Source organism: Chlamydotis macqueenii, chromosome 5, assembly GCF_036417535.1.
Source record: "Chlamydotis macqueenii isolate bChlMac1 chromosome 5, bChlMac1.mat, whole genome shotgun sequence".
Classification (NCBI taxonomy): Eukaryota; Metazoa; Chordata; class Aves; order Otidiformes; family Otididae; genus Chlamydotis; species Chlamydotis macqueenii.
In genome coordinates this window covers 28,691,936-28,716,543 of record NC_141560.1, presented here as the reverse complement: position 1 = coordinate 28,716,543, position 24,608 = coordinate 28,691,936, and the positions used below count along the sequence as shown (strand labels likewise).

The following is a 24,608-nucleotide window of genomic DNA, read 5'->3' as shown; positions in this document are numbered from 1 at the left end:
TTTCCTTAAGGATTATTACAGGTTTAGAAAGCATTGCAGTTATTTTATATTTTGAGGAAGTTTTTCCATTTATGTATTTTCCTCATACAACAGATTGATTTGTATTAGTGTTCATGTTTTCATATACCTTCAGCTGGTAAAAATTTATACGTGACTTCAGCATCTAAACTTCTGCAAAAATGTATTTTGCTTTTTATTCACCTGAGCTAGAAATCAACAGAGTTGAACTGAAAGCTTCCTCCATTTCCCCAGTTTAGTAAAATAAATTTAAAAAAAAAAAAAACCACAAAAAACCCAAAACAACGAACAATTCGAGAAACAACCATTCTAACCACTGAAAGGAGCACTTTGTAATAGTGCTGTGGCATTGCACTTTTATTATTTTTCCTTTAAAAGGTACAACCCCCAAAATACTCTAATTATGGCCTGCTCCGAGACCTGCAAACTGGTTCTACTAGTCATAGGACTAAAGCTCAACTTACCCATGGCCTGAATATCTTCTTTTTGCTTCTGGAATCTTGTCTTTTCCCTTGCTACTTTACTTTTTTTTCCTTGTGTATTTTGTTTAGCAGTAATCTCATCCTCCTGGTAGAGAATTTGGAGGGGGAGTGGAAAAAAACAAAACAAAACAAAAAAAAAACAAAAAAAGAATATAACATCTACAGTGAAATGACCAGCAATAGATGTTCCCAACTTTTCAACAGTTTTCTAGAACAAGAATAAGAACAAATTGTAAGAGTTTCCCACAAACTGCGTACTCAGAGATTCTGCCTAATAGCAGAGAGGGAAGGGAAGAAAACGCAGAACTTTTTCTTCCAGCTTTCTTTATTTAAAAAGTAGTTTAGAGCACTAAGCTTCACTGTGTTTAAATACAGGCAAGTCACATAATTGTATCTAAAGAGTACAAATGAAGGGTTTTTAGCAAATTATTTATTAATCATTCCCAGAAGGAACAAGTAGTCTAGATGTCTTCACAACACACTGAAAAGCTAGTTTTTTGGTGAGATCACAGAAACAGGAATGATAAAAATAAGAAGATAACATATCAAGTATGGTCCCTTTTACTAGCTTAACTATAAAGCAAATTACTTTAATAGCAATTATATAATATATCCCAATTCATCCGCAAAGAAAAAAAAAGCACAACATCAACCTTGCATTCCAACTGTTCTGAAAGGTCAGAGAAAACAGAAAAACTTAAAAGACTACGCTGATGTGTCTTCATCTGGAATTTAAAAAGTTATTACTTACAGGACTAGTAGATGCCCTCTTTGGAGGTCTCCCTCGCCGTCTGCTTGCAGGACTGAAGATAAATGTGGGCGGGTCATCAGGAAAGAAGTAGGAGAAATTTTGTTCTGCTAGATTATATTTTGCAATTGAGGTTGCCTTAGTAAGAAAGATTAAAACAGATACTCGTTGTGAAATTGTTACCTTTTCATAAATATAAGCTAATTAATGAATCATTAATTCACACAAAAAAAAAAAGGCAATAAAAATAACTAGATCCACAACTGATTGCTTAGGATAAGAAATAAAACTCTGAAAGAGTCTAGCTGTAGAGTTAATCCACTAAGTGGATGATAATGTAAGCAGTACACATTTGAAAATAGAATTTGGCCTTATTTGGTAAGATTTTATTTCTTTAGGTGCCTTTTAGCAAACACAGCTGGACAGAGTCTTCATAGTAAGTTACTGAAATGTGCTGAGAATGACTATTGACAGAGAAAGCTGGAAAATTAATTTACTAAAGAATCACATAATTCTCTATCATACTTAACACTTCTGGGGGAGGGAAAAATTTATGACTTCTCTCATTCTGAATTGTCAATAGGTTCTTTTCAAGTTGGCTTTCTCAACCTGGTGACTTCAGGAAGTCTGGCCTCATCAAATGATACAGATGAGGATATAAAAGGAGACACTCCGAATAGCACACATTCACGTAACTACTGAAATGCAAGGCAATCAGCATGGGAACAATGATATACTCCACAAAAAGCCCAAAGAGAAGATGACAAAGGCACACATATACAGAATATAAGTTTTCCTGAGGCACCAGAAAGCATCACTAATAGATCACTAGACCAAGCACACTGTATCACATCAAAGACAACAAAGATCGCTAACAAGCCCAAGGAAGGGGGTGGTTTACCCCCGTCAGCTCTATTTTCTTCTGTTTTCTTTGAGAGGCAGACTTTCAAGTTACAAACTCATTTAGAAATTAATTGTCTTTGTTATTTTCCACAACTTTCAGAGGCAAGACTTTCATTGAAGCTCTCCTCTCTCAGAGTTTTCCTGTGCAGAATGAGTAGTTACACAGCTGTATGAAGATTCCTTAAACACACTCACAAAATACAGGACACCACCTAGTTGAAGGTGTCCCTGCTTACTGCAGGGGAGTTAGACTACATTGCCACCTTTAAAGGTCCCTTCCAACTCAAACCATTCTATGATTCTATGATAAACAAACATGGTACTTTCTAAAAACAAGATGAAAATAAAGATTTCAGGGTCAAGGCTGCAATATGCAGTGAAAGAGCCCAGGATCTTCTGTGGCACAGCAAGCAAGGCAAGGGAAATTGCCACCTACTTGGCACATGTGGAAAAAGCGGCTCAATTCCTTGAGCATAAGGAAACAGAAATTCTCAGAGTCATCCTGCACAGTCTAAGATATGAACTGTAGTCTGAACTTGTACTAAGTATCACCATGTATCTCTACATAAGATGTCAAAAATATGGATCTTAGTATCTTCAACATCTAAGGCCTCATCAAAAGTCCATTCCAGCCATCTGAACTCTTTGGTACTTCTGCCTCACTGAAGAACTAGAGACTGAATTAAATCTATAATAAAATATTTTCCAGCTAAAAGCATTACAACAGAATAATATTAGCTTACTGTACCAAAACAGAAATAGTTAATTTTTATTTGATTTAGAAATACCAGCTACATACTTCAAAGAATGAAAACAACTCACTGTTTTAGACTAAGCAAAAATATATTATGTTTTCATAAATAACCTTTTCTATGTGAAAGCTGCCATTTTTATTTTGAGGACTTTTCTAATCTGGTAGCTAAAGAAGAAATCAGAGAATTAAATTCTGCTTCATGTACAGCAAGACTGCTATCTTGTTCACAAGCAAAAGTTAATAAAAACCCATTTTTACAGAAAAAGTAGCAGTATTCATTTTATTTCAGAAAAGTAAATACTAACTCAATATGTACAACAAGCTAAACTTGATGTACTTTAAAAAGAAGTTCTGAGTAGCTAATAGAGGGAAAAAAAAAAAGATTGAATAGTAGAGCAGATATTCTATCCCACATATTATTCCTTCTTATTTACCTTAGTTTTAATGACTCCATCATGTGGTTCACAGTGTTGTTTCAGAAAAAGTTTAAGTCTGTCGCGAGAAAAGAGATGCTTCCTCCGGCTGAATTAGGAAAGAAAGGTAGCATTATCAACTAACATCTCTAATTACTGTTTTAAGTACAGCTGACAATGTGTCCAAGAACACATGTAACAGATCATATGATTGACCTTTTTCCCATTTTCTTAATTATAAATTACACCCTTGCAATTGTAACTAACAGCTTTCTTTGCAACCTCAATTAAATTAAAAATTTCCTTATGAACAAAACAAAACCCAAGTAAGACTTAAACAGTTGTTTTATGCATCTGTAGTTTTTGTTTTGAAGATCCTGGTATGTCCCCCTTTACACACACATACAGAAACTCCACAGCCTGTTCCTGCTAGATCCTCCAAACATTCCTTCCTATCACAGTAGCTTTTAAAATCCCCAAATAAAACTAAAGTCCAATTGTTTCAAAAGAAGGTGAAAACAAGCAAGCAAAGGAGGACAGCAGGAAAGCAGCATTCACATCTCTCAAACAGGGAGGTACGGCCCAGAAGTCTCAAGCCAACAAGTGAGAGGGGTGAATTCACAAACTGCTTGGTCAGGCTGAGGCACTCCTGGCTGCAGAACGGTGTGTGCTCTAAATGCTTCCTGGCATCCCAGGGAACCCACGCTACTTCATGGCAAAGAGAAAACCAATTACACAGGACTAGTTAATGGAAAAAACTCATCTTGATTCATGCTGGAACTAAATGACTTGAAATCACTGACTTTTTTTTTCAAAGTATCTAGTTTATAAAGTTTTTATGCACAATCTACTCTAAAAAAGTTTTAACTAAATTCAAGACAAAATTATGTTTTTTTAAGAAGCAAGAACTCTTCGCAGCTTTGTATTTTAGAGCAGTAAAGAAGTTCGATTGCCGTCTGCTCCAACACTTCAAACCAGTAATGCTACTGTACAGAGAGCGAGCTCACAATGCCAATAGTTCATTAATATTACAGAACAGGGTTCTCAAACTTTTTTTCACCTACTCCATCAGCCACAGCAGTAGGCACAGGTATCACAAGCAACAGCAGATCTCATCTGTGTGCCATGGAAAGCAGAGACTTTTAATAGGTTAGTATCTGTGTTACTAACAGTAAAACTTGGAACACTTGCTACAGAAAGCCTGTGAAACAGTATTTTGTTCCAGTGCCTCTAAACAATAGTTACAACATATTATTTCTAAATGTCATCTTATAATCAAAACCATCTTACAAGTGACTTACACAACTCACACAGTTATGAAGTACAACTTTTACTTTCATATACTAATTTTACCTTATTTGAGATGCTTTAACGATAACAGTTTCATATAGTTCTTTTTTAATAGGTTGGACTTTGTATTTGAACAAGGAAGGATCAATTATGGCTTTCTTCTCCCTAAAGAAATTTAAAAAGTTAAAAAGTTAACTGCAATCACAAAACATTAGTCTTATACTGTACATGTTTAATATACTTATGTGCATACAGGATAGAACTCTTGAAAATACCCAGCCGTATTTAATACAGGCCATAACTTCCATCAAACTTCCACCATTCACTTCTGCCAACTCTTCTGCCACTAGATTTAGATCTACGTCAAAGCCAGTTCCTATAAGGAACAGCAAAAGAGACTGGGGCTGTTGGTTTTTGTAGTGGGGAGATGGGAGATGAGAAGGGAAGAAAAAACAAAGAGGGAAACAAGTAATGATACATCCCTATCCCTCAGAAAATAATCTCCTTAACACTATCAGTACCCATGACGGCAACAGGGAAGCAGGAAAAAGGCAAAAAAGATGATGAGGAAGGAGTCCAAAAGACAGAGTTAAATAAAATGAATAAAAATAGTAGCCATAGAGCTACAGAACACATCTGGAAATGAATAAACAGGTGGAATGTTTTTCTGAAATATCAATTTAGAAAAAACACCCTCACCAACAACATTCTGAAAACAACAGGAATCATAAGGCAATGCATCTACACTTTAAAATAAATGCTTAGCGAGCTACATGTTTTTTTCCCCCAAAGTGTACTTCCCTTTTACAGCTATCAGCTACAGAGAACTAGATTTTTTCCCCCATGGAAAATATTTATTCAGTTTTAACATAACAGTAACTGTTTTCTTACACCTCTTCCTAGGATAATAGTCACCCAGGTCTAGCGTGCCACCAAAACAAAATTCACTCCTTAAACAACAACAACAAAAAAAAACCAAAAAAAAAACACAAACAAAAAACCAACCAAACAAACAAAAAAACAAACCACAAACAAAACAAAAACAAAGAGAGGGGTTTTGTCACAGACAATGCACTCTAAATAGCATGGTGTATTTATGGACAGACTTCATGAACAGAGTTAAACTACTGAGATTTTTTTTCTTTAAATAATATTGATTTTTGCTATTAAACAACAGAACTAACTTCTCCTAGGGTGGTAATTTCTAACTGAAAGTCATACTGCTTTATCAGGAAGAATTCAACCGTCATCTTATTTCATCAGTAAGGGCAGGTGAAGAAGTTATATGGATGAACTAGGAGATTTACAGCTATGCATTTCATCATCATTGTTAGTCCTTCTGGCATTTACAAAATGCTTGAAGGTGGAGTCTGTGACAAAACAAAATAAATCAATATACTACTTGCTAAACCAGTATACTATTGCTACCCCTATGAAGAACACACACAAGATCTAGTGAACTATACTTTGCAAGGTTGTTGAAAATGAAATTTGCTCCAATTCTTATTTTTCCCCACTAATTCTGTGAAATAGAAGTCCAAAAGAAATGCAACATTCAGATGCCTAATAATAAATACATTAATTTATACAAATGAAGTGTAAAAGAAACAATATTTATCCACAATTAGTGTCATTTTAGATGAGAATAATTTGCAAATTTCTGGAGAAAAAGAGATTACAATTATTAAATTATCAATATAGTTAAAAACAAATGAAGGGACAGAAAAGACGACTTAGATTTGGAAACAGTAACACATCTACTCGACCTATAGATGAGCACTATGATATAAACTGTCTGCCTTGCATGGTGCTGAGTCACTCAGATCAACTCAAATTTAAGAAAAATAATAAGAACCCCACCCAGCTAGTCATATGAGCAAAACAGAGATAAACGGTATAAACAAAGTTATTCAGTATACCAACTGGTAAGATTTTAACATCTCTGCCTAGAATTTTAAGTTTGTTAAAAGAGGCTTCGTATTTTGGTCATACTGTGACTTGGTCTTCCACGATCATCTTCAGTCTCAAGACAGGAAAGCTAAAGTAATGAAGGCTGTTGCTAGGAATTTCTGGATAGTATCAAATACAAACTTGTTCCCTCACCATACAACCCTGCGTTTCCAGTCCTTTAGTCTAACAAGCTAAAGAAGGACCCAAACAGATAATGTTCAGATACAAAATAAAAGGCATCAGAGTGCCAGTGCTATACTAAAAATATATTAGCTTATGCATACATTTTTAATAGATTCTACACTCTAATACTGTCTGTCATCAGAAGTAGAGCCCAAAGAATAATAAAATGGTTAACTCTTGTGTTGTTAACCTTTACTTTTTAGTTTGAGTAAATCCTTCTCTCATCTTCAGTGGATCACATGTAATAGCCCCAATCTAATTTCCAAACTCACTAAGTTTTTTTTTTTTGTGCTTAGTTTCTGTGTTTCCAATGATTATCCTAAGAATTTAAACATATTCCTGAAATCCTCCTTCATAAAACCATATTTAAAGTAAAAATTTTGCTTAGTGCAGAAAAGGTAATTCAGTACACATAGAAAGCTTTGAAAATTATATACATTATCTAGTCACTCTTGCATAAAAGTAATAATGTTATTTTTTGTTGTATTTTACTTTATAAAGCATTATATAAAACACTTAAGAGTTAGCAAAGGTTAAACCCACTTTGCCACATAGATCCCCTGTAGCAAGTCTTCACAGGACAGCTCTGACAGACCACCAGATCCAGAGGAAAGAAAACAGAATATCCTGTAACTTAGTAGTTGAAAACTGGAACTGACTCATCCATATTATACTAGTTTCTACTGCACTCAAGTAAATGTGCCTAGCACCTGGCAGAATCTTGCCTTTTTTGAATGAGGTTATTCTGAACCACCAACAGATAATAATCTCATCAACTCTTCAATTAGTTTGGCACAGTGACCACATGACCTGGATATAAGTTTCTGCTTACAATCCTGCTGCATTATATTCAGACAGCATGGTCTCAAAGTAGCTTTACCAAGAAACTTGAGACCTCATCCTTCTGAGTTACCTTGTCCAGGACGTGACTGTCTATACTATCTGGTCTTGCTGGAGGTACCTATGTCTTGTGGTATTAATAGAACTACAAAAACTGTATAGAAAAATAGTGAGTGTTAAAGGATCAGGAATGCATCTAAAAACGAACACTGTCCTGCTTTTCCAAAAAGAGGCAGTGGCTTTTCTTCTCCTCTTTGACTAAGTTTGCATGCAGGTTATACTGCTCTCAGGACAAGACAACAGCACTTTGCAACAAAATCCTGACTTCAAACCTTGTGATGAAGATTTTAACCTGCCTTTGATTCAGTACTTTGGTATTTCCTCACAATACAACGTGGACTAAGACCTACCATCATTGTTATTAGATTCAGTGGATGGAGCGATGAGAGGGGAAGAAAGGAACAATAAGAATTAAAGATGGGGAAAGATCTGTTCTACTGAAGACACTGTATAGGCTTTAATGACAATCTATGACTGCACTTTTTCACATACCCTAGAGGCAGAAAAATAGGTTGAAGATGGTAAAAAAAATCTGGATGGTAAGGGTCCACTTGTTTTATTTCCAAAAATTTCCTGTTACCTGTGCTTGCATCCTAAAAGTTTGCAGAAACAATTAACCCTTCCCCAAAATAAAGATGACACTTCAAATTGAATAAACATCTAAATTTACTGCCACAAACCAGACAGCAAGCCAAGAAATTTTTCTTCTAGTATTTCTGATGTGGTTGTTGGTTCACATTACTTATAGCCCTGGCAGGAGGAATGCCACGAATTAAGTTGCAGCTAGTATTGTATATATTTGGCAGTACAAGCCCCTCAATCTCCAGTCTGCTATTGAGTGCTAAAGTGAATGCAAGAGTTCAACCCTAGTCCTAAATCTAGCAGTTTAAAAGTATGAACACTGCTATTCTACGATGATCGCTGTCCTACAGTACCAGAGCATCCCAGTGCATAGCATCAACAGTTTAAGATCTAAGAAGATCGCTACCTTTTGCTTCGCAACCCAGGCCTTACAAGGCAGCCTGTTCTCCTGAGGGAGTGCAGGAATGAGAGGATCCTGGCCTCTTTCTCCCTGTACAACCTCAGCTTTTACTGCAGAACACAATAAAAAAGGTCAGCAGGAATACTTGTACAGAACACGTGGCTATTTCTGCCCCACACAGACAAGAGTAGGGTCAGAGAAAGGTTGGGATCTCTAATGACATCTATTCTCAGTTAAGATTCTCTAGCCTCACAGATCCTTTAGGAAAAATATTTGCAGATGGCCCATCAATCTGTGCTGTGCTCCCCTCCCCCCTCTCACAAACACACTGAGCATCTGCTGTACCATTGTTTAACGGCACTGCAGCTTTGCAAGAAAGCCGGGTTTCAAAACCTGAAGATTTGTGTGCAGACAGAGGGAGAATTGTGGTTCTGCACATATCAACTTGACATTAGTCCCAGGGCAAATAACATCCATACTCTCCACATCCAAGTTTCTCCATAAACAGCAAAATGTAGTCCGTGAAGGATGAGGGCTGCAAAACGATGTCACTCAGTTCAGCTGGACTTCTTATTGTTATGAGTGAGGGTATAAAGAATCTTAGATGCCAATATACAAAAATTGACAACACCACTGTATTTTCAGATAGGTTTTACAGGTACAGCAAATAGTACTTTCCAAGTTTGCATATACCCTGAATATATCCAGAAACTAACTGAAGCGTTATTACACTCTTGCATTTGTTATAAAAAGCCTCTCTTAAAACTTCCAGTAAGCAATTTAAGGCAATAAGAGGTTTGCAACTTAAGCTTGTAGCATAAATGTTAGCTAGGCAGCCCACAGAATAGAGCTTCAAAAATTTTTATGTTCTCAAAAGATTTCTCTTTCGTAGAGAAAGAAATTACTTTCCCTCCCTTCTCTGCATTGTCAAAATAAACAGTCAGCTAGGGAGAACCACAGACTGACTGGGAGTGTAAGACTCAGTCTTACCACCAGCTCTGTGCGCATGGAAGTGACAGCAATATAAAGGGATCAATCCCACAGTCAGCTCTGTGCACGCTTGCATTATCCCAAGAATAACCGCCTTTCAAATGCCATATGCCTTGTGGAACACAGAAAATGCATTTATTTTCTCAAAGATGTTCATTAAGAGCTCCTACAACTTGGACATTGCCTTCTAGAGACAGCAGAGAATTCTAAAAATTATTTATCCCACGTTATTTTCTTAGCCAAGTGAAGAGCTCCACCCTAGCTATTCAAGGCATGTCAGGACATGGAAGTCCTCGTGCAACAATCAGTGAGAATAACTTCTGCATCCACGTGACATCTCAAAGTCAATGACAGTTCACGTAAAGCCTCTATGTTGCTAGATACAAGTCTGGGTTCCACTTCAAAACCTCACAAGCACTCTTTCATCAACATTGTGCTTGTGAAGCACAGCAACCTTTCTTCTTGTTATACTGCTAGGATAACCTGCATATGTAAGCTCAGTTACTGGTCAATAAAGGGATACTCCAAATCCAATACCACAATTACAGGCAAGAAGTTCTTATTCAATGTTATTAAGCTACTCCACTATAGGCAGTTCCTCAAGACATGACACACACTGTTTCACTGCAGCTAAAATCATAATCAAATCCATGAAACAACGGTATATATTTGTATGCAAACATGCACAATGAAGAAAGCTTTGTACATTTTCCTAATTTGGACACAAACACATTAAATCTCTGGAAAGACTTCTCAGAGAGTTCCCGTAAGAGCATCTCCTCTTATTATAAGGCAATTTCAACTCTGAGCCCCACGATGGAAGTGAAGTAATACATCATACTGAGTAGTGCCAGACTAGAAATGCAGAACACGACTGCGCTTTCCAAGTTACAGCAGCACAGGTTTTGCAGCACAGAGAAGACTAGTAATAGGCATAGGTGGCGTTTCCACCATCTACCATCTCTCAGCAGAAACACTGTCAATGCGTTTCAAACACATTAACAATGATTATTCTGTAGGTACATCATTTCTCATAGTGCACCGTTCTCTGGTGGATTATATCTAGCATTACTGGCACCTGTGAACATTCAGGTTGTTACTTTCAGTTGGCTGAACACTCCTGATCAAGTAATTTACACGTAATTTATTTCGATCAGACCCTGCCACGTCTGCTTTAGTCTCATTTCCACCCAGCCCAAATACTTTATACTTTAAAAGTATCATTTACTCATTTTGTGTAGAGCTATTGTGCGTTTCTGAGTCGTCACTGTCACTGATGACAATTGTGTCTCCATCAGCGCTGCTGGCATGGCCATTCGCCATTCCATTGTGATGGGCTGGAGCTATGACTTCCAAAATCTTACATGGCAACCTGAAATAAAACACAGACATTTATTACCATCAAAGTCTCTCACTAGTGCAAGGAGTCTAACATTGTTGTGAAGGTTATTTTAAAACTAGATATATAATGAAACATCATATTGTCTACTAAATAAGTTAATACCTAAGAGCCTTGCACTGAAATACTAGGTAAAATCTTAATTTAAATTAGTTCAATCTAATAAATGAACAAATTCATCTGCTTACACAGCTATCAGCTTCAGTACTCAGGACAACAAAGCAAGTCACTGATTTGAATTATTTGTGGTTGTGAATTTTTTTTTTTTTCAGTTCTCACTTAAGTAAACTAGGAGTTAACTTTATGTGTCACTTTAAAACTAGACACCAAACATTTACATTGATTTTGATGGCAGCCTAAGAAAAGCATAAGATTTTCAGCTCCCAAAGTATTTTTTACTTATAAGAGATCATCTTCTACTGCTGTTGATGACCTAAATAAACAAGGCTGAAATGATCAGTATGCATCTAATCTTAATAATGGCCCATTTATCTGCTGACACATATTAAGGCTCCATCTGGCATGCACACAATTGACAAAACAAGTCTATCCCTTAGCCATCCTGAATGCTAGTTATAAAAGGCAGAATTAATTACATATTAAAAAGTATAATTAATCAATACCTCATGCTGGGTAACTGCACGATAGCTAGGTCTTAACCACTAACTTTCATCCCTTTCTGGAATTCCACAGTTCGTATTTTTTAGTTTAATCTTCCAAAGCCTTGTCTGCTTCATGAAAATGAACTACTGCAGTCAATGGATGCTGTCACAAACTATCACTAAAAGCTCAAAGGGTGGGAGGAGAAAGAACATATATAACAATTCTCTTCTCTGGGCACCAAACGCTGTCACTTGAAGTGAATAAAATGGAGAATACATGAAGCACAGGGCTTGAATTAACATGGCATCATACCTAAGTTAAAAACAAACAAGTAAACCCCAGACAGACAAGTTCTAAGTGTACTTATAGCTGAGCAGAACACTAGCAAAAAGGAAATAGTGTCAAAATGTTTCTTAAACACCTCTTTCTGCAAGCAGACTGTACTATCCAAAACTTGCACACACGGAGTAGGTGGAAGGGGAAGAGAGAGGCAGGGGGAGAAAAATTGAAAACATTAAAATATCGTAGGTCATATTCATTTGTAAATTCAGCTAGGACCAGTAACACAGTTAGTGCCTGTAGCTGTCCTCCCCAAGCCCCTCTCCAACAGGGAGAGTGCTCCAGGATGGTCCAATGGGATATGTTATTTAAAAAAAAAAAAAAATTAAAAAAAAATTAGAAAACCCCAACCTATTAACACCTTTATGTATTCCTAAAGACAACAATATGACCAATGCTTAATTATCCATAAGGACACCAGAGGTGCCTGCATGCAGAGGCAGCCCGAGTCCACTGGACTAACTGACCACAGGCACGCGGCCATTCCAATGCAGCCGGTCCCTTCCCAAAGCTTATCTGCGGCTGGAAGACACGTTTTCCTGGTGAGCAGAGCACAAGCTAATTAACTGTGCAAATCTAAATAGACTGTGCGCAGAGGACCAAGAGCACTGAAGTATGTAATGGACATAGAGCCTAGTGGCTGTTCACAAAGTAAGTCCAAGTCCAACGAGGCTTATTGAGGTCTGGCCCAGCACCAGACTCCAGCTGAGTCCTAAGAGAAAAGCCTATCACTACAGTATCTTGATTTTCCAATATTCAGATCATCACAGCCTCCCCTTCATACTGAATAATACTGAGCTGTATGCATTGCAGAATGTGTGTTATTAGGCTGTTTTTTTAAACCCAACAAAGATCATCTGCTAAAGAAGGCTTCTTAGTAGAATTATATTTTATAATCTGAAACAAAAATATTTTCTAGAGAGTTAAATCCAATTAAAAAAAACACTTTTGAATTCATCAAAAGCATCAATGCCTAAGGCTACTGACACTTTCTCATTTGTTTACCATTTGAAGACCACTAGAGGGAGTGCATATACACTACATTTGCAATCACAGTAGAACAGCCACATGAAAGCTAATCACAACCTACACTACCCAACGCCATGAAGGACAAAGAGGCTAAAACACACACACATAAATCAATCCTCCTGATCAATCCTCCTTGAATATTTAGTCACCGAGTATTTTACCAACACTTAATTTACCTGCTTATCCATCGGACAGCCCTGTAATTTACAGGACATCACATCTCTTTCTGTAAGAACGGAAATTATGTATTCTATACACTTGATTCAGTAAGCAGCAAAATCCCCAGTGTAGCTGCTTTTTTCCCCCCTTTTTATTATTAAACAGGGAGAATGACTAATGGAATAAGCTACCACAGAAAGCAAGTGATTCTCCATCCTCTATGCCTTCGTTCAAATCATTACTAGAAGTCTTTGGGGAAGGAATCACGTGAAACACACATTACCTGGCTCAATAAAAGCATAATCCAATGTAATTTAATGGTTACTGATAGACAGGAGATTAAAGAAAGTGATGCAACCGTTCCTTCTGGCATTAAAGAAATAATAGTCTACAAATGAAGACTTTTTTTAGCCTTGCTACAGTTAAGTCATGGCTAGTAGCAGCCAATTCCCTGGCTAAGAGAGGCAAAGACACTCTGCTTCTAGAGCGAAGGAAGCTCTGCTCTTCTTAAGAACATAATCATTCCCCAAGTTCACTTACCACAATTTTATATCATAAGGCACATAAAACAGCAGAGCTGAAAGCTGAAGCAAGACACTCAAATGAAGCATACTACTTGAAATACTTTTTAGAAAGGATACCTTAAGATCTTTACAGAGCAAGTAGAACCATGCTCACTCACTATGTCCCATAAAATGAGAACTGAGGGCACCTCAAGCTAAAAAGATAGCAGCATTAAAGTAAATAAATATGTACCCCAATATTGTCCTTGGTCAGGAAGCACTTTCTTCAGGTAACAATAAATATTGTGAAAAAGCTTACAGTCACACTAAGTGAATCTCAAAGGTATTCAGGAAAGGATCAGATAAATTGAGAAGAGAGCCGTCAAGAAGTTTTACAAAATAGTCCCAGAAACTCTAGCTTAGACACTGACAGCCAAAAGCTAGAGCAGTAAACCTGCAAAAAGTTTATTCCATCTTCCAACAGCTTTGCATACCTCTTTCTGCACTATAGGATGCTATCAACAAGAGGGTACAGGTCTTCTGACCTGTCCCAAGGATAGCCTTTATGCCAACAGCTTTATTTTTTTGCTAAGCTCAGAAACCAGGCTCTTTGAGGTCTCCTATGTTATGGGAAAGGTTCCAAGAAGTGCTTGGCCTGTGTGATTAAATCTGGATTTTTTTTTTTTTTTTAATTCAGAGAACAACACCACAGGAGCCCAAAGTCTTAAACACAAACCCACTAATGTCGGGTTTTTTTAAATACCAGTGCACATCTACTTCTCTCTCAAGTGAAAACAAGAGATCTTCCATTGATTTCTATTAATTTTGGGTAGGGGTCAGCTGCACAGGTGGAAGAACATAACTGAGTCCAGCAATCTAAAATCAAGAGACACTGACTAGTGACTGTGGCCCAGGACATAGTTTCTCTGGACACCCAATTCCATCAGGCTCTCTCTAGAAGAATGATTCTGGGTTGTGCTTTGAAGAGCAGCTTAACGCAACTAGCAAAAAAATTCAAGGTCAGACTGAACCTTGCCACTCTCAGAACAACAGTAAGGAAGTGACAGGCAGAAGGTGTACAAAAGCAAACTGCACCTGCAGCCTCAGGCTCCTGCTCCATGAGATGCAGAGATAACTTAGCAGTTCAACACTGCCATAAGGGGGAAGTTTTCCCTTGCCGTCATTCCTCCTTCCAGCCACATACTGGGTGCGGTGGTTGCTTTTTGTAGCTCTGGCGCTCAGTATCATTTATTGATTGCCATTAAATTGAATTGAATTCAGTTACCTATCAAAAAAAAAATAATAAAAACAACCCAACACCCACACACCAAAACTAACCCAACATGAAGAGCTGAGTAAGTTTTTGTCCTATCAGCTAGTTCAAGCAGCTCACTGAAGGATCTGATGAGAACTCAAGTATGTGCAAGAGACAAATAATGGCCACAGCCAAAAGCAGAGGAGGAGGAGGAAGGAAAAGTAGTACGACTTCCCTTATTTAGGGGCCCTGAGACACTATAATTTCCTGAGTAACTCACCAATTTCAGTAGTTTATCTTTCTTAACTGAAAAATGACATCTAGGCAAGTGAACACCAGGTCACTAAGAGAGTCTGTTCCAGGGAAACCACATGCCTAACAAAGGCAAGACATGGTCCATGCTTCAAACTCAACAGTACTCCAAGATGAAAGTGATTCAGGAAAACCCAGAACAAAGGGTAACTATAATTTAATTGCCACGCTTCTCTTTCATTCAGCTCAGCAAGTCAAAGACATATACACAAGCTATCATGAGATGCAGGACAAGCAGGCACCTCCACCTACCTCTGCTGAAGCAGACCACCACCATTTGAAGAGGAGAAAGAAGCTGCCCTCCACTATATAACGGGCTAAAAACAGCTATCACAGGATATCAAGAAGAAATCTTGACCCTGCAGTTATTGCAACTTTCACTTAACTCAAGAGAAGTTACTCTCAAATGCCGAGTAGGCCTTGACATCCAACCAAGGCTGGAGTTGGAAGCTGTGAGAGGAGAGACCACTTCTAACTGCCCATCAGCTGAGTATTCTGCACAACAGCTTTTGATCTAGCCGGCGCTAACTACTGTGATACAAATACTAGTCTGGCACTTCATGACCTTGTTTCAGGTCAAAAAAATGAGATCCCTTAAAGGCACAGGTGAGTTATAAACATGCCCCTGTATGCTTTACAATAAGCAGACAAGAAACATCCCTTGGATGCAGAAGGCTGTTTCAAATGGGGTGTTGTCTTTTCATTTGAGTGTCTTAAACCAGACATCCAAATGAAAGCAAAGTTTTTCAAATGCCAAAATTTTAAAAAGCACACCTTTTCTAACAGATGTCAAGTTAGTTGAATACAGAAAACCCCAAAAGAGTTAGTAATACAAGAAGTTACAGTAGCAAATACCAAGAAGTACCAAAAAGCTATAGCCTCATTCTGTTTTGTCAGTCTTTAGTAAGTTTTTAAGAACTAAATGTCAGGTAAGTGCAATAACTCTTATCCTTGTCCTAACAGTTCTCACACACTTGAAAGTAATTAGAGAGATAAAAGCGAGACAAGATCTGAAGGAATAAGTGACATCTTTTACTAAGCTAACTGATACAGTTTAATGCACACACAAAACAAAGCACACAAGAAGGAGACAAGTTTTATGCACATAATGGCTTCCTGAAGTACAGTAAGAGCTGCTGGCTTTGAGTTTTAACATCTTAATTTGTCTGTCATGTTATATGTAAGATTGCATGCTTCAAAGAAACTAGTAAGAATTATGTTTTTGCTTAGGACTAGAGAATCGTATATACACACAGTAGCTACATCAACTGTCTCCTGTGGAATTAGGACAGCACTAATAGTAACACTAGTACATGCATCGTTTTGACTGCCCAGCCTTCCATTCATAGTACTGCACTGATTAAAAAAACCAACCAAACAAATAAAAACAACACAAAAATCATAAACCAAACAAATCAAAACTCATACCTTTTAAATTTATAGTTACAAATTTAAATAGTTATAAAAGTAGAGAGTATGCACAGAAATGAAAGCTAACAGAGATTGTCAGCACCCAAAAATAGTTGTAACAGCTGTTCAGCAATCTATAAGAAAGAAGTCGCAGTTCTCTCCCAGATATCATCATCTCATAGCTTCCATTAGTCAAATACAAATATATTTATTAGTCAACAAATACAAATATATTTATATCCCAAAGGACTTAAGGGCAGTGGAAAGTTAATTCCTTAAATGTGATTTTTCCAGGCCAGAAGCTGACTGATCCTTAAATGGCAACGCTGGAAGAATGCGAACTGTGTTTGCTCTATGAATAGGTAAGCTGCTCTCCAGTACGGTCAGCTATGCTGCTTCATAAGCACCACACTAACTTTACTACTGGAACTCAAATTCCCCTTTCAAAATAAAGTAGGAAACTGTCTTTGCATGCAGGAACTTATGCTTAAGCCTTATCACTACAAAAACACACTATAAGTTTCTGATTATGTAGACTTTAGCTCCAGTGCCTCTGCATCCAGGCATCTTTGAAGCCTACATGTCAAAGGGGAAAATTTGCTAGTGGACTAGAAAATAATTTAAGTTCACTTCAACTGGAACTTGTTAAAGTCTAAACATGGAAGATACTTTGCCTTTTATTACCCAGTCGTCTTAACTTATCCTAGTTCTCAGAAGACAACCACATATAGATAAACAAGTAATACTTTGTTGCCAGTTTGAATGAAAAAGTTGGGAAATTAGGTATAATCTTATCTCTTACAAGGATTACCTTCTACCATCCCAACTCTGTATCAGCTAGGCATAGTCACAGCCAGCAACATACTTCCTGTGCCCCAGTTAAGACTTACAGAGATGAAAACTGTACACAAATCTTTTAATTGGCCTAATGCAATGGTTAATCCACTATGAACGGTCCTAAAGCACTGGGACACCTGCCAAACAATTGAGTTAAAAAAAGAAGTTTCACTTACAGACAAGGTTGCTCCATGATTATCTGCACTTCCTACAGCTTGGCAATGGTCAACATCAGATCATTCAGAGCAGAGAAAGGATGTTAGCCTATATCTAATATATGGTCAGATGCAGCAATCTTCCTAACAGAGAACTTAATCTACTACTTCCGTAAACAGGTTCATTTTAAAAATACTCTTAAAGCCTTCTGGTGTTGCCTGCTTACAGACATTAGGCAAGTATTCTTTTGCAGTGGTGTCATCTAGTGGTCAAATTCAATTAAAAAGGTATTCCTTTTTTAGATCTGCCACATTCTGCATGATTTCTTCCTTCTTCTACACTACCTTTCAGCAATCTCTTTTAGTCTGCAGGTAGTTGACTTTTTAATTAAGTTCCATACTAATTGTTGGACAACAACTGTCTGTCCCCCGCCCTCCCTGGGGAAGGGAAAGCATCGTCACATAAGCTATTTTTAAGGGCGGGGTGGGGGGAGCTGAAGAGCTAGTAGAGTTGTCCAACCTAACACCTCCGATCCCATCACTGCTCAAGTCAGACTGCAAGCTGACAGATTAATTAACTAATTATCACGCTGCTCACTTGTATATGCTACTAAGGACAGCCATTATTTCTTGTGATAGCATCCAGTCTCACAACACTGATGATAAATCACAACTGGTTGTTTACACACTCTTCAAATCTAGTTTTTCCTCTGACAAATTAAAATTAAAAAAAAAAACCCAACCAAAACACCAAACCCACGCTCCTGACCTGAAGCAGAAAGGAACAGGTCCTACAGCTGAATGAGTTATACAACTGCAGGCTTTATTTGGCTGGTCTGAGGCATTCACTGAGGTTATTTCAGGTAGGCCTTCCACACTATAGTTCCACCTTTCAGGTAACTGACTTCAGATGCCAAGATGCTGAAAATCAATTTCACAAGTTTTAAGAAGTACCAATAATACAACACGGTACTAAGACAGTAACAAATGGACAAGTTACTGCAAGAGATGCAATTGCTTGTGGAAAAACAAAAGGCCAGCTAGTATCATGACTGTCTTAAAATTTCAGTTCTGAAGAGCATATATAGGAAGCAATTCCACTGGTGGGGTCAAGATTTTTCCTCTGCTTCAATAAAGTGTGTGTCCTTATTTTACATCTCAACTGACCATGGTTAAGTTGAAATATTGCTCTAATTTCCCTCCTCCTTCCCCAAAAAAAATCTCAAATAATTTTCACGCCTTTTTCAATAAATTACTTTCCATAAACAGAAATTTAACATTCTAAATACTTAACACTTATAGTGTTAGCTATTTTCAATTCCTTGGCAACTCAGACAAACTGAAATTTAATTTGATATTAAAGTTTTCTGTCTATATTACATGATGTTTCTGACTGATCTTTCAAATAACAATTTTGACTTTTATGAAGATAGTACTAGGAAAACGTTGCTATACGACTCCTACAGTTCTTTAACTGGGAATCCAAGTACCTCACGTTTAAAAGCATAGCACAGCTGACACTTGCAGAAAAGTCAGCCCCAGTTTGGCCAGAAAAGCTGCACACACACAAACCAAAAGAGCTGGTCATTTTTGATCAACACATCATCTGAAAGGGTTGAAGAGCAAGCGGAATTATGTCCTTGTTGCTTCTACTAGACTACTAAACTTCATGCACCATTTTCAGAGACTGCCTGAACAAGCCACATCGTAGGACTGATGTGCTTCTGTGCAATTTCTTTCTAGTTCATAAGGGCTGTTGAGACACCAGACATACCAAAACAACAGGAAGACAGAATATCTCCCAAACTCTCTTGAGTTCCTCCTACTAGACCTCAGCAACAAGGCAGAAGCAGCCAAATTCAAAACTGAGCAGCACAACAAAAGGCTAGTAACCAGAAAAGCCTGACAGGAATGTAAGATCAGAAAAAGCAATGCGGCATCAGATTCTGCAACAACCAGAACATACGGGTTGGATACAAGAACTACTGGTCTCAAAAAAAAAAAAAAAAAAAAAAAATCCTTTTCTGCCTATAGCCTCTGCACAAAGCACTTGTCCTCTTACTCTTTCTAGATCACTTGCCCATTGCTTACAGTACTATAGACTACTTCATACGCTTAAGATTAAAAAAAAATTTACATTAAGCCAAAATGCTAACCCTTCTAGTGTTTGGGTTCCCTCCCATCCACCTTGCTCAAAATCTAGAAAGCTGCATCAAAGCAACCTATCCTACAAGAATATCACATGTGCAAAGTTAGGAGCTATAAGGTATCAAGACTTAAATTGCTTGAGTAACCCCTGGTTACACGTGCATTATGTTGTAGGCTTCGCATTAAATACAAACCTGCCGACATTACATGGGCAAAAGACTTCATACACAAAGGCAGCAGAAGAGTTTACAACACCACAACAGAACTCGGTTTTCATGATCTGTCATCAGATTCTGCTATTACACTGTAGATAAACTGTGGCCATTCAAAATATAGGTCAAAGTCAACTGCTAATTGGGCAGAAGAATAACTATGCCTCACCTCTTCCCACTTTACATTCTTTAATTATGTATCTTCAAGCATAAAAATCCCTCTGCATTACCACATTATTTGCACCGTTTCCTGGACATAGTATTAAAGTCTGAATTAGCTCTCTGCTATACATTTGTCTAGAACATCAGCGGCACACAATCAGCTAAAGAAAATTTTTCATGCTTCATTTTGCCACATGCTATTTTACACTTACGTAGTTTTAAAACATACAATCTCTAGCAAGTTAATTTTTGATGGAAATAGATTTTATCTGAATGTTCAGTATTTTGAATGATATCTAGCCCACCTGAAATGCCTAAGAAATTTAGCTTATATCCTGTTACTATACTGATCTGTGAAAGTGGAACACAAACACAAAATTGTTAGATATGTATCTCAACACAATTTTGAATAACCAAGAAGATTAATTTAAAGGCTGTTAAAAAAAAAAAAGCACTATCTTCATGAGATAGAAACATATCACAACTTTATCTGAACAGAATCTAACTTAAATGGTAAGTGGAAACTATTTTGTTAGTGTGAACTTAAAAACTGATTTATGATTGTCTAAAAAGAAAAGCGAAAAGGATTCTGAATTTCAAAAGACAAAGAAACAAGACAGACTTGTATTTATTGCATATAACCCTCCTTTTCATTTAAGCTTTGAAAAGCTAAGACACACATGCATAAATATTTTAGGGGAGAGTTTAGAAAACAGAGGAAAACAGAAGGGTTGTTCTTAGGGGAAAAAAGTTTGTTCTTCTAAAGCATTCTTTTTGCTATTAGTTTGGAAACTGACAGTATCATCAAAGATTGAAAACAAAGGTATTTCACTGAGCAAATGAAAACCAACAGCTGAACTACACTGACCACACATAATATTCAGGTTTCTAGATAAAAAAAAATAATAGTAAAAAACCTTATTCTCCAAGCAAAATTACTGTAATACTAGTGGTAAACTGAGGCTAGTCATTAGATGAGTCCAAAGATGAGAAAGATAGAAACAAACTTTGGATATAAGTTTTCTGTACAGAAAGCAGCAGCTCTGCTGAAGTAGTTCTTCTCCCGGCTTTGCAGGCTGGGACTTCCACTAGTTGAAAGGAACAAAGCAGGGAAGAGACGGAAAGCTCTGCTATTAAGCACTGACCTTATGCACATACCCATACAAATTTCCTTACGGCTTAACTCCTGTAGCACATCAACAGATTTTTCCTCCTGGTGTAGTACAAAATTTGCCTTAAGTAAGATCTGCATCAGTCACTTTAAAATCTCATACAGAGTAACTATGTTCTCCAGTGACCATTTTGAACCAGCCCACTCCATCACCCAATATACACCAGATTAGGTGCCAAGACCTCAGGCTACCCAGAGAAGCCCCTACGTTGTGCCCCACCTACTCTGCAGTGTAAGCTGGCACCTTCGTCCTGAAAACAAGCAAAACAAAACCCCACAAACAAACAACAACAACAAAAAAAAACCCCAGCAACAGCTGAACCCACAAAGGTTTTAGCACCCATTCTGCAGCTATTTCCAAGTTGAGCATGTTTAAGTTTTTCAGATTTTAAACCTCAGTTAGGTGACACTGCAAACTCATTTAGACAAAACATAGAGCTTTTCTAGTCCTCTCCCAGATGCTGCTTTAAAGAAAGACTCAAGTTAGCGACACGTTGTAAAGCAACTTACTTATACTACAGAGCATATTTATCAATGATATAAGAAAGCAAGCATCTGAAGCTCAAAATTCTTCCAAGTTTTTAATCAGTCTAAGATAACAATAAAAACGCTTGCAATATATACATCAGTACAAGAACAAACATTAACTCCAAGTGGGGAGAAACCCATCACACTGGATCTCAGATAATCACCTATTACAAACATTTTGTTATTAACTCCAAACTTCTAAGAATGCAGTCACAATTTTTGCCACTACCTAAAAAGCAGAAATCTAACTCTCATTGATTCTCTAAGCTTTCCACCATTCTGAGTGCACAAAACACCACGTGATGAATTACATCCTGGATTATTTCATCAAAACTTGCATACAATTTTTGACTCATAGCTTCCCCTAGTTTCTCATTAAATCTTATTCTACAAACAACCCACCTTTCCTCACACCAGGGGACTGACATTCCTTTGCAAATCCACCACACAGACCAAAAAATTGCAGTATCAAGACCCAAGAGAGCTGTCCTGCCTCTACAGCTGCTTCTAAACTAAGGAGATACCAAGCCCAGCAAAACGATCCCACTCTTAATTAACGTAGGGAGGAACAGTAACAGTACCACCAGCTTAAGCATCACATCTCACTTTGGGTGCGTTTGATGGAGTTTATTATCTTGACTTTTGGTTTAAAAAAGTGCACACATAAACCACCCACACCAAACAAAAATAAATACATATTTATTTTTAAATATACTTACCTTGCACCATTATTTCTAACTACTTCCACTGTTTCACCAAGAAAATACCGATCCTTGACATAAGCAAAGATTTCATCACAGATCTCGTGGAGTCGGGAGCGATGGGTAAGGGTGGCCAAGTAGAGAACTGGAATGATGAGTGCCTCTGGAAAACTTTGAAGATTATGTCTGGCTTTCTTCTCTGATTCCAGAGCTTCCTGATATGTGAGTCCTGGTTTACCTGTGACAGCACAGCTCCACACAAGGCTGTTGCACAGAATAGTGCGTTCAAAAAAATCACTGAAAAGACAGAAGGTGGGGGAGAGTGAAAGAAAACAGTTGAGTTCTGACTAACATTTTGTGCTCACTATTAATACAGTAGCAAATTTATTTTACAAGCCTGAAATGCAAAGGCAGTTCTGCTCCTGTACAGGTTGTAGATGATCAAGAGTTGTTTACCACTTTTTAGCCATGACATGGTAAATTGCTTTTGTAAAATCAAAGTCTTCTCTCACTAAAGACTACAATAGGAGCATCAAGACCTAGAAGTGCCACAAACAAATATTCACACATAAGAAGCCTTATGCATAAGAATAATCACACAGAGTTTAATAGGTGTCATATCCTCCTCACATCGCCCACTTTTCCACAAATATTTCTAAGAGGAGAGTCTAAAACTGTACAAACATCAAATAACCTTAAGATCACAGAAACTTGTTGAAACTTGACTAAGTTTCAGATTTTGAGTGCCCTAGCTCACAAATGAAGAGATGGGAGAGGTAAAAAATTAATGTCAAGTAGTTCTCTAAATAGTTTTTATTCCTTCACTGTTTGCATTGCTTTTAGAAAAAGCATTAAACTATTTTTTCCTACAGACTCTTCTCCTCCCTTGTTCCATTAGTAAATATTGATTCTCCCCCTTCCCTGTATTTCCAATTAATGCTAAAAATGCATTGCTGTTATAGCTTGCTTACTAGTTTTTCTATTGGAATCAAGAGAGAAGAGCTTTCATTAGTCAGTATCTGTCAATTTTTGACAGACATCAGAAAAACAGCGGTTTGTTAAAACACTTTCTAGATTAAGTAGATAATGTAGCTATTCACAAAACCATGTTAAAACATATATACTGTGGATCAGTGATCAAACTTTAGAGTAATCTTTCAACATGGCCCCGTTCAGACAATGATTTTTATTTGTCTTCCTTTAAAAATCGTAATGGACTAGTACTGGTAAGGATGCAACACACACCATGACAAATGGAGTTCTGTTTTGCCTCTTACTAGTTCAACATAGCTATTTCAAGGCAGACACACAGTACTCTCAGAACACTGCATGCTAGGTGAGATACCAATACTATGTTTCATTCCTTTTTTTTTTTTTTTAAAAAAAAAAAAGAGAGACACTGCACAGTGTTCCCATTTTTAAAGATATAACTGTTCAAATAATTTCTAGTAATGGGGTTAGAGAACTGGACAGTTCACATCTCGAGTTTTCTTGCAGGCTCCCTGCAAACTCAAGCTGGCAAACGTGCATCAGTTAGACTGATGCAGATGACAATGTTCACTGCAGAGAGGCAGATGAACCATAACATTTTGTAAATGAAAATGGAAATTCCAGATTGAGAACAATGGAGGGCCCTGGCTCAGATAATCCTTTCTGTATGAGCACAGGATTCCTCTGAGTGAAAGATGCTTCAGGAAGAATGTCAGCTGTGAGAAGGGGAAAAGTACAGACAAGGAAGAGATATATTATCTGGACAATATTTAATAACTACCAAATTTCCAATTTTTGTATCGCCTGCATCTACTTAATATATTTAACAGTACATAGGTCTAACACTCATAAGTAATAAGGAAAAATTCAAGTTTGCTTACTGTAAATAAGAAGAACAAAGGAGAGAGAATGAAGAAATTATTCTTCAATATATGAAGAACGAGTGGCTGTCAGTGATGCTTTGTGCATAGGACAGAATAATCTGGTTTTGCTCTCAACCATGGTGAATCAGTATCTTTAAGGTGTAGAATACTTACTTAAACATTTTAAAGAACAGGTTAGACAGAATTATTTTTTTTAAA

At 37.3% G+C, this 24,608-nt stretch overlaps 1 protein-coding gene across 5 annotated transcripts in view; it reads right to left on the bottom strand.

Annotated features, from left to right (window-relative positions):
- The window catches only part of BAZ1A (bromodomain adjacent to zinc finger domain 1A), a 66,090-nt gene that overhangs the window by 34,997 nt on the left and 6,485 nt on the right, over positions 1-24,608 (bottom strand). For all 5 annotated transcript variants that reach the window (XM_086748417.1, XM_086748419.1, XM_086748420.1 and 2 more), the window contains 6 exons: positions 22,555-22,833; positions 10,842-10,985; positions 4,672-4,773; positions 3,340-3,427; positions 1,252-1,386; positions 483-585 (listed from right to left, as the gene is read on the bottom strand). In XM_086748417.1, the coding sequence (XP_086604543.1) occupies positions 483-585; positions 1,252-1,386; positions 3,340-3,427; positions 4,672-4,773; positions 10,842-10,985; positions 22,555-22,833 (851 nt within the window). The remainder of the gene's footprint in view (positions 1-482; positions 586-1,251; positions 1,387-3,339; positions 3,428-4,671; positions 4,774-10,841; positions 10,986-22,554; positions 22,834-24,608) is intronic.